Source organism: Osmerus mordax, chromosome 14 (assembly GCF_038355195.1).
Source record: "Osmerus mordax isolate fOsmMor3 chromosome 14, fOsmMor3.pri, whole genome shotgun sequence".
Lineage (NCBI taxonomy): Eukaryota > Metazoa > Chordata > Actinopteri > Osmeriformes > Osmeridae > Osmerus > Osmerus mordax.
In genome coordinates, this window is record NC_090063.1 from 16,948,313 (window position 1) to 16,959,432 (window position 11,120).

Genomic DNA, 11,120 nt, shown 5'->3' on the forward strand with positions numbered 1-11,120 from the left:
TGCCATATTTATAGTTGGACTAAGCAGCACACTTCATCACTTGACTACATGCTATCAGGTCAGAACCACTCCTGCACAGTGCACACTAACCTTTGGACACTATAAAGTTCCAGAAAAACACTCCAGGAAACTAAAACACCCAGGTAAGGGCTATAAGAATAGCACATTAGTGTCTACAAGTTATAATTATAGTTTGGCAGTATCTTATTTTATTCAGCATTTTGTAATATTACTCATATAAAACGTGTTTGTTTTTATGTGCTCTTTATTATTTCTGCAACAAGTTTTGGTTGCATCGTCTGTGACGCCCTTTATTGACGTTCCTTTATTGTATGGCATTGTGGAAAAACACATTTCAATTTTACATTCCGGTGTAGTCAGAGTGCGAATTATACTAAGGCAATCGGGGGGGGGGGGTCAATTTCTTCTCCAGGGCGTAAAGTAATATTTACAATTACAGGTAAGAACGAAATGTATTGACCCACCCTGTTTTTACCTCTTTTGGGGGAGGGGCAAGTCTTTCGTAATTCGCACACTGGGTGTAGTGCTTCAACAACAAATGCAATAGTTATCAAACAGGTATCCATGGTAAGCTGTTTTCCTACAGACAGGGGCGTCATTAGACCTTTTTTACTGGGGCACGTGCCCCAGTATAAATCTGCTGTGCCCCAGTAAAATCTAAAGTTTGAGTTTTAACAATTTCCAATCAACGCTTGTAAAATCACAGCAGTTTAACCGAAAACACAAACCGATGCATGCATAATTCCATGTCAGCGCGCTCTTCTGAGCTTGACAAATAGCCACTGCAGCACGCTCACAGAAGTCCAGGTGTCGGACTCGGCACACAAGTCAGAATTGAGGTAGGCTAAGAAAACATTACAAAACTACAGGAAGTTTCTAAATGATAGGCCTACCGATCAGATTATTTTGACTAAAACATAAAAGCAATATTACACGAAGCTCAAAAAAACAGTATTCGCGCTCAAATGATTGAGAAAGAAATGTGCGCGCTCGCACTATTGATGTCCCTGCCAAAGCTGATATCAAACTTGTCCCTGAACTGTTGTATAGTGGGTTAAGACATGGTCGCCAGCTCAGACGCGACCATGTCTGTTACATCCCTCTAACGAGTGTACAGTGCCTGTGATGCAATTGGTGATTTAGTGCACGTGATAAAATTGGTAGCACACACAGATTGCTGGAATTATAGATTGGGCACAGTGATGATGCAGTGATGGGGCAGAATTTACCTATTTTCCTTGCTTTGTTTCATTTCATTGAGAATACCTTTTGTTAATCGATTGAACTAATGCAGGGGGTCAGATGGCTGAGCGGTTAGGGAATTGGGCTATTAATCAGAAGGTTGACGGTTCAATTCCCCGCTGTGAAAAATGACGTTGTGTCTTTGGGCAAGGCAGTTCACCCTACTTACTGTAAATCACTGGATAAGAGCGTCAGCTAAATGACTTAATGTAGGCTAATGTAATGCGATTAACAAATGTATTTGCAATGAAATGACAGTAAGCAAGGAAAATGGGTCATTTCTAGTCGACGGACATAGGATAGGAACAATGTTTGTACGAATTTAGCCGCCTCGGTCAATGTCGTGTCTTATTTATGCGAATGTGATAGAGAAAATACAAGACTATTTTACAATATTGCAAAGCACAAAGGAAAAAATACAAATATTTATGTAAACACATTGTAAGGCAGAGTTTCTGGGTACATGTACAGCGTGTGTCTCTGTAAGGTCAAGAGGTCATACAGCGAGGCTCCCTCTGAGCAGAATATAGCATGCAGGCCAGACAGTGGGGAGACAGTGAGGAAAATCATGTACAAATAAGGCTTATGTGATTAACGACCACTTCACCTGCTGAAAGTTCTAGGGTGTCAATACATTGACCACTGAAGACCCGTTAAGGAAGCAATTCTGTGCATTCTATATATGTATTGTCCAACTCATGTATTTAAGCACGACGGAGAGACAGAGTTCTCACTCATGCCATCAGCTCGTCTTGAACTGATTGTTTGATCCGGGCTGCTCGACTAAAAAACCCAAGTCAACTCCTTTCCTTTGTCGTGACTCCTTCCGGCCTGCCTTCTCCAGAATTTACATCTTATCACACATCTTAGACCGATCAGTAGTTTTGGGTCTAACAGAAAGAAGAACTTAAGTAATATGGCCAGGATATTTCAGCAGAAATAAAAATCAAGTAACAGCCCCAGTTTCAACAACAGTAAACGGAAACTTAAGCAATAACTGCCAAGCCCAAGCACTCAAAGAACATTCTAGAATGTTCTTTCACAGTGGTAAGGCAATTTAACAGAGAACCAATACATTACGTATCATCATAATAGAAATCAACATAATGAGAAGTGTCATCACCAGCTGCATCAATAAAATTGCCTGTTATTATTCCTCTGTTTTGCTAGTATCGCCTCCTAGAAGAAGAGAAGAAGAACTGTCATCACCAGCCGCATCACAGGCACTGCACTCCAGATGGCTCAGTACAAGGTGACCGTGTTCACGGGCAGCATGGTCCAGGCTGGCACGATGAACAAGCTGTACATTAAGCTGGTGGGCGCGGAGGGGGAGAGCGACCACCGCTGGCTGGCTAACCTCAAAGGCGGTTTCTACCAGGGTGCGGTGAGTCAACACAGTCATAAAACCTTGTTCAAACAGTGTGTCAATACCCGCGAAACAGCTTTTCCTTTACCCTCTTAAGTATTACGAAGTATGAGAGATGTGGAAGATTATTCTTATCCATCTTCTCTCCTTTTTTCCCCTCTCTCTTTTTCTCCCGTTCTCACTCTCTGTCTCTATGAACATAATCATTGTGTTCATATTCATATCATCATATTATTATCCTAGCCTATATATTTATTAAATTTACATTCAGTCATTTAGCAGACGCTCTTATCCAGAGCGACTTACAGTAAGTACAGGGACATTCTCCCCGAGGCAAGTAGGGTGAAGTGCCTTGCCCAAGGACACAACGTCTATTTTTGCATTTTTAATAACTCCCTGTTATTAATTGTCCTTTTGTATTTCTTTCCCCTTACTTTAATGCGTCGCTTTATTATCTCTTTCTTTCTGCTGCTGTAACGTGTTTCAGCCTGGTGACTAGTGAAGTGTCGTCTTCTCTCCTCCAGGCGGACCTCTTCACCGTGTGCTGCTCCGCCCCCCTGGGGAGACTGCTGCTGGTCGAGCTGGACAAGAAGCCCCTCCCTCTCATGCCCCAGGACGCCTGGTTCTGCTCCAAGGTCACCGTGGAGACACCGGAGGGTGAGACGGCACATTTCCCCGTTTACAGGTGGATCTCCGACCTGGAGAAGCACCTGTTCAGAGAGGGGACGGGTCAGTGGGCCACACACACACTCACACACTCAGCCTGTTTTCCCTAACCCTCATCTTAACCTAAACCTTATCTCAAAAATCTAGCCTGAACCCTAACCCAGTCTATCAGCCCTAACCCCGAACTATCCTTAAACTCCTAATCCCAACCTTAATGTAATTCAAATTCTAACCCTAAACTTCCTAAACCTCCTATAAATACCACTTGCCATTTTGGGGACCAAGAAAATGTCCACACACACACAAACACACTCTGCATGAAGAATTCCAGCTGGTTGGAGAAAGATAAAAAATGTTCACCCAATTCTTTCTTTTTTGGTTTGTTTCCAGCTTATCGAGTGTTTGATGAAAAGCATCCCTTGGCCATATACTGCAGGGAGAAGGAGCTGAAGTCCAGAGCCCAGGATTACAGGTGAGGTCAGAGGTCAGGGACTACAGGTGAGGTCAGGGGTCAAGGACTACAGGTGAGGGTTCAGGGACTACAGGTGAGGTCAGAGGTTAGGTGATGGTCAGGACACAATTTTTTTTTCCAGCTCCTCATTCCCCATACCCGCTACACCCTTCAAATCAATTTCTTGGCCAGACTGCTGCTGATATCAAAGGATGGAGTTTTCACTCAAGTAAGTGGTTTAAATGAATAAATATTACATTTAATGAAATCAAAATTAATAACATATGGTTTCCAGTTACAGGCTAACTATATTTATGTTTATTCGTTAAACCTTTTTTTATTTACAGTATTTTGTTAGTAATTTACTGGTAGTCTTAATCTACAATATTTCAATCTTCAGTAACACTTTACAGTAAAGATTACAGATTACATAAACTACCATGTAACTTCCTAGCAAGATTTACAGTAAAACATTGTAAGTACATGGGAACAGAAATGGCAAAAGTACACACATCCTTCACTCAAGTACAAGTAGCTACAGATACTCATGTTTAAAAAGACTCAAGTTCAAGAAGTATGGGCTCAGACATATACTTAAGTAAAAAGTAGCCACTACTACGACCTGTTGGACCTCACATATTTTAATAGATTAATACAAAAAGACACGTTAAACATGATAAAAATTCAACCTTTGAAGAAAAAAAAACCTTTCTAAACTTTTAGTTCAAATGTTTTTTTTCCAAGCTTTTATTCTCTAAACGTTTTTTCCAAAATCTTTTTATTCTTCTTTGTTTCTTTTTTTTGTCTTTCCAACCTTCAAGTCCTTCGCAACTTTTTCCTTTTGAAACTGTTCATTTACACACAACACGACACAAAAACGTATATGTTTAACGTTTAACGTTTCTTAGAAACCTTTTTCGATTTTTTTTTTCAACCTTTCAAAGCTTTTTTTCGTAACTTTATGTTCTTGTTGGCTTTCTGCATGGTAGCTTCTTAGTAAAAAGTTGTCACTAAAGTAAAGAGTACTGCAATGCAATGACATAGTGTCAAGTGTTAGCGGTATATAACAATATGGGGGATGGGTGTAAGGGATAAGTGGATGTTACCCCTTGTGGTATAACTAAGGTTGTTACGTTAGGTATTATATGTACTGTATATACATATGTAGATACATGGTAATTAATATAACATTTATGTTCAGGGTTGCCCAAGTTTGTTTGCTAGTCTGAATAACTTCCTAGTTCCTATGAATGTGTAGTTTGCGGCGTCGGGTGGAGAGGGAATGTTTACTATCCTGCAGAGAGCGGTGTCCTCTCTGACCTACAGCTCCCTCTGTCTGCCGGAGGACATCGCTGCACGAGGTCTGGAATCCATCCCCAACTTCTACTACAGAGACGACGGGCTCAGACTGGGATATGATCCACAGGTGTGTATGTTGCTGTGGGATATGATCCACAGGTGTGTATGATGCTGTGGGATGTGATCCACAGGTGTGTATGTTGCTGTGGGATGTGATCCACAGGTGTGTATGATGCTGTGGGATGTGATCCACAGGTGTGTATGTTGCTGTGGGATATGATCCACAGGTGTCTATGTTGCTGTGGGATGTGATCCACAGGTGTGTATGTTGCTGTGGGATATGATCCACAGGTGTGTGTTTCTGTGGGATGTGATCCACAGGTGTGTACGGTATGTTGCTGTGTGTTCTCTGTAGATGGAAAATCTAACATCTTTCTGAAAACTTCTAACCTCTTTCTAAAGGCTCAAGACGCACTTGTTCCGGGAGTACAACGGTACTTAGTAATGATTCGCTTGACCCGATGTTAGTTTCCTCAAGGATCACAATGACTCTTGCTTAGAGACTTGTTGCTCTTGTGGTTAGTGGTAACTGATTAAATTTTTTTGTACTCGCTGTGATATATTGTTTTTATTATTGTTGCTTGTTTTTTCCACAGGTACACTTGCACTTATAGCGGTTCATGTTGTTTAATTGTAACTTGTTTAACTACATGCTCTTATGGTTCTTCCCTTTGGCACTTACTTTGGTTGTTCACAATGTGTGCTTCATGTTTTGGCTACTCGCAATGTTTTTGTGGCTATCTTGTTGTTATGATCAGTGACCTATGCACTTTGTAAAGCTCTCTCTTGGAAGTCGCTTTGGATAAAAGCGTCTGCTAAATGAACAAATGTAAATGTAAAACGTACAATCTGTTCCCTCCACTTTTTATTAAGAATCATATTGAACGGCCTCATCCTCAGTTATTACAAAAAGCTGTCCCACCCACATGTGAAAACAAACCTGTTCCCCTGGTTCCCTGGATACACCCCGAGGAGTTACTCATGTGCTTGTGGTTGTGTCCTGACCAGTTAGTACTAGTTACTCATGTGCTTGTGGTTGTGTCCTGACCAGTTAGTACTAGTTACTCATGTGCTTGTGGTTGTGTCCTGACCAGTTAATACTAGTTACTCATGTGCTTGTGGTTGTGTCCTGACCAGTTAGTACTAGTTACTCATGTGCTTGTGGTTGTGTCCTGACCAGTTAATACTAGTTACTCATGTGCTTGTGGTTGTGTCCTGACCAGTTAGTACTAGTTACTCATGTGCTTGTGGTTGTGTCCTGACCAGTTAGTATTAGTTACTCATGTGCTTGTGGTTGTGTCCTGACCAGTTAGTACTAGTTACTCATGTGCTTGTGGTTGTGTCCTGACCAGTTAGTACTAGTTACTCATGTGCTTGTGGTTGTGTCCTGACCAGTTAATACTAGTTACTCATGTGCTTGTGGTTGTGTCCTGACCAGTTAGTACTAGTTACTCATGTGCTTGTGGTTGTGTCCTGACCAGTTAGTACTAGTTACTCATGTGCTTGTGGTTGTGTCCTGACCAGTTAGTACTAGTTACTCATGTGCTTGTGGTTGTGTCCTGACCAGTTAGTACTAGTTACTCATGTGCTTGTGGTTGTGTCCTGACCAGTTAGTATTAGTTACTCATGTGCTTGTGGTTGTGTCCTGACCAGTTAGTACTAGTTACTCATGTGCTTGTGGTTGTGTCCTGACCAGTTAGTACTAGTTACTCATGTGCTTGTGGTTGTGTCCTGACCAGTTAGTACTAGTTACTCATGTGCTTGTGGTTGTGTCCTGACCAGTTAGTATTAGTTACTCATGTGCTTGTGGTTGTGTCCTGACCAGTTAGTACTAGTTACTCATGTGCTTGTGGTTGTGTCCTGACCAGTTAGTACTAGTTACTCATGTGCTTGTGGTTGTGTCCTGACCAGTTAGTACTAGTTACTCATGTGCTTGTGGTTGTTCATAGGCTTGTCCAGGGAGTGATCGGTCACTACTACAAGTCAGACTTTGACGTCCAGCAGGACTCTGAGCTGCAGAACTGGATCAAGGATATCTTCATCCATGGATTCCTGTCCAGGGCCAGCTCAGGTAACACAGTTCAGGGTATCTTGTTCATCATTAATTTAATGAATTTAACTATTAATTTCACTTTAAAATACACATCCAGAAACAAATCTAAATAAAAGACCAGCGTACACTACCTTTATCTTTTGATTTTATCTTTCGTATCACACATGAATGTCTTAGTCTCACTTTCAGATTAATCAGTGAAAGGATTGAGCCGTAAGGATAAATATTAATGATATACTGTGTTTTGTCTTGTTATGTGTCCATGTGCAGGAGTTCCCCAGTCTTTGGACACTGTGAAGGAACTCGTCAAGATCGTCACCGTGGCGATCTTCACCGGCTCAGCACAGCACTCTGCTGTCAACAGTGGACAGGTAGACAGATAGACAAACAGGGCGACAGAGAGGTAGACAGGCAGGTAAACAGACAGGTAGACAGACAGGTAGACAGATAGACAGACAGGGCGACAGAGAGGTAAACAGGTAGGTAGACAGGCCCCACCCACTTTTTGAAAATGGCAAATATGTGTCTCCCTCACCTTGACACACACAGTTTTTAATATGAAAATTATATTTAACAGCCACATCCTCTGTTATTAAAAGAAGGGGTTTGAAAACAACAACATTGCTGTGATGCCTGCACGGCATCACAGCAATTTAACACAACACACCTCAAAACTGGTGTTGTAAACCTTCCGTCCTGGTTCCACGGTCCTATGGAAGAGCGATATGAATCAATAGACTGGTGTACCATGCTCTATAACCCATCAATTCCTGGAAACCGGTGATTGAATCCTGACATGTTTCTTTGTCCCAGTTCGACTATGGTAGTTGGATGCCGAACACGCCCATCACCCTGCAGCTCCCGCCCCCCAGCGGTAAAGGACAGTGCAACGAAGCCCTCCTGTTCAGAACCCTGCCAGACGTCAACACCACGGTCCAGGGCATGTCCATGATGTGGCTGCTCAGCAAGCAGTACCCTGACTTTGTAAGTCCAGAAGAAGACTTACTTTGTGATGTGGCGGTTAAATACAGATCGTTCCTTGACCAGTGAAATACTGGTAGATTCTTGATCTTTCGATTCTTGATTTGTACATCGCTTAGGGTAAAAGTGTCTGCTAAATGAATGATGTAATTACATTTACATTTACATTTAGTCATTTAGCAGACGCTCTTATCCAGAGCGACTTACAGTAAGTACAGGGACATTCCCACGAGGCAAGTAGGGTGAAGTGCCTTGCCCAAGGACACAACGTCAGTTGGCATGACCGGGAATCGAACTGGCAACCTTCGGATTACTAGCCCGATTCCCTAACCGCTCAGCCACCTGACTCACTAATTAGTAGGATATCTGGAATAGCTACAGCCCACAATTAATTTTATTAGGATGTTGATCCTTTGGTTTGTGTTTTCATGAATTAAAAACCTGCAGAATGTGTTTGAAACAAACTATTTTCATTTCCTCCAAGTTCTGAACCTATTTTTCCTATGATGTCCTGGCCAGGTCCGTCTTGGTGAATACCCAGAGGGTCATTTCAGTGAGGACGCCCCCTGCAGGCTGATAAAGACATTCCAAGCAGAGTTGAAGGCCTTCAGTCAGTCTGTCAAGGCCAGGAACTCCGGTCTGGATGTTCCTTACACATACCTGGATCCTGAGCTGATAGAGAACAGTGTGGCCCTTTAGACAGCAGACAGCGGCCATGGCCTCATCCTGCATAAATATACATGAATGTAAACCCTATGTTGATATTTTCATCCAAATATTTTTTTTATTAGAGATTAAGACTTTTTTTGCAGCTCAATAAATATATATTTCACAAATGTTTGTGTTTGTCACTGTCACTTGCTGAACTATCAAGGTCCGAAACTTTCAAAGATTCTCTGAGTCAGTTGAGCTCATTTTGCCTCAAAATTATTGATTTGCTTGATTTCACAAGAACACATGTTCTTTAGACTGAACCCTGCTTCCTTGGAATAGTATGAGTTACTTATTATCATGCTCCCTGCTAGACAAATACATGCATACACACACATACATACATACATACGTACATACATACATACACTACTGTTCAAAAGTTTGGGGTCACCCAGACAATTTCATGTTTTGCATGAAAACACACTTTTATTTATCAAATAACTTTCAAAATGAATAGAAAATATAGTCAAGACATTTACAAGGTTAATTGTTATTAGAAATAATTATTTTTATTTGAAATATAAATTTTGTTCTTCAAACTTTGCTTTCGTCAAATAATGCTCCATTTGCAGCAATTACAACATTGCAGACCTTTGGCATTCAAATTCTAATCCTTCTAATCATCCATTAGTCTTCTAAGGCAATTAGCAAATACAATGTACCATTCGAACACATACAGTAATAGTTGCTGGAAATGGGCCCCTATACACCTATGTAGATATTTAATTAAACACCAGACGTTTCCACCTAGAATAGTCATTTACCACATTAACAATGTATAGTGTATTTCTGATTAATTTAACGTTATCTTCATTGAAAAAAACAGTGCTTTTCTTTGAAAAATAAGGACATTTTTAAGTGACCTCAAACTTTTGAACGGTAGTGTACATACACACACACACCTACACACACACACACACACACACACACACATACATACATACAGATCCTGTGAGTAAGGAACACCTAGCACCATAAGGATCTGAAAGTTGTTTATTAACAGTGTTTTCTTTCTGTGTAAAAACTTAAGCCAAGTCAACTAAAATGGGATGTTATTGGCTTTTTTTCTTAGCAAGCATCTTTGGAATGTCAGAATTGGAAGAGGAAATTATTGTTTATTGTTTATGCTAAAGAAGTAATAATAGGCCTAATCACTAGTCTGTGATGTGATGCATTTAAGGTACATCAAAGGTACATCAACGTACAGTATATAGTCACAAGTCACAGTTCATGGTCCAAAGTACAGAACAATACTAGATGGTCCCACACCTGATCATGACTCAGTGTGTTATTTGGTGGTGTAGTGCCTTTCCTCAGAAAATACCTGTAAATCCATTTTTTTATATATACAGCTCTGGAAAAAATTGAGAGACCCTTGTACCTTCTTTTTTTCATTTAAAATAAAGTTGATAAGGACAATTTTGAGTGAGGAACAGAAGGGGCATCTTAAATGTCACCCTTCTGTGTGTCCTGTCCCCCCCCCCCCTCCGGTATAATAATAATAATCTAACGGCAACCTTTTTATCCAACTTGAGAGCCCTGCTCTCTACTCAATCAGTCTCTCTAGCTCTCTACTTTCCCTCACATTCTCTCTCGCACTCTTTCACTATATCTCTCTCTTACTTTCTCTGTCTCTTTCTCTCTACTCAATCTGTCTTTGTCATTTTTTTCCTTTCTTGAGTCATAACTTGTGTCCTAACCTTTACACTTTACACAATCACCTTCACTTTAACACAATCAATTGACATTTCCATGGAATCTGGAGGTGTCACATCTTTGCATACATATAAAAGGGTCAGTAGTGAAATAGGTGTTTCACAGGAGCCAACCCAACTGAACATCTTCACATCTACAACAGGTGTTTCACAGGAGCCAACCCAACTGAATATCTTCACATCTACCACAGGTGTTTCACAGGAACCAACCCAACTGAACATCTTCACATCTACAACAGGTACGGGTCATTGGAATATTCCAATATTTATTTCAAAATAAAAACAGATTTTCTTTCATATTTCTTAGAGGAAGACAAAACATATTTTTAATTCAATATCATTAGCAGATTATTTGAATCATATGTCAGATTCATGAAAACGGTCGAATGAGTTGTATCCAGTCTGTTAATTAAAGAACTTACTGAAATTTTCGACAGTTCATTCTATCCAATAGACACTGTTAATTTCAAGGAGATTAACTTGCATAAATCACAATTCAAATAAAAATAAAACATTACTGCAAATTTCTAACAATTGTTTTCCAGAAAGACT

The 11,120-nt window shown here is 40.6% G+C and overlaps 1 protein-coding gene across 1 annotated transcript; it reads left to right on the forward strand.

The window, feature by feature from the left end:
- The first annotated feature begins 51 nt into the window (after positions 1–51).
- Positions 52–8,881, forward strand: LOC136957011 (polyunsaturated fatty acid lipoxygenase ALOX15B-like). The gene is made up of 10 exons (XM_067251099.1): positions 52–143; positions 2,434–2,647; positions 3,154–3,358; positions 3,686–3,753; positions 3,889–3,975; positions 5,005–5,204; positions 7,055–7,176; positions 7,429–7,529; positions 7,972–8,142; positions 8,659–8,881. Exons 2-10 carry the CDS (start codon positions 2,501–2,503, stop codon positions 8,836–8,838), a joined length of 1,281 nt encoding a protein of 426 aa, XP_067107200.1. The 5' UTR covers positions 52–143; positions 2,434–2,500; the 3' UTR covers positions 8,839–8,881.
- Positions 8,882–11,120: the final 2,239 nt, after the last annotated feature.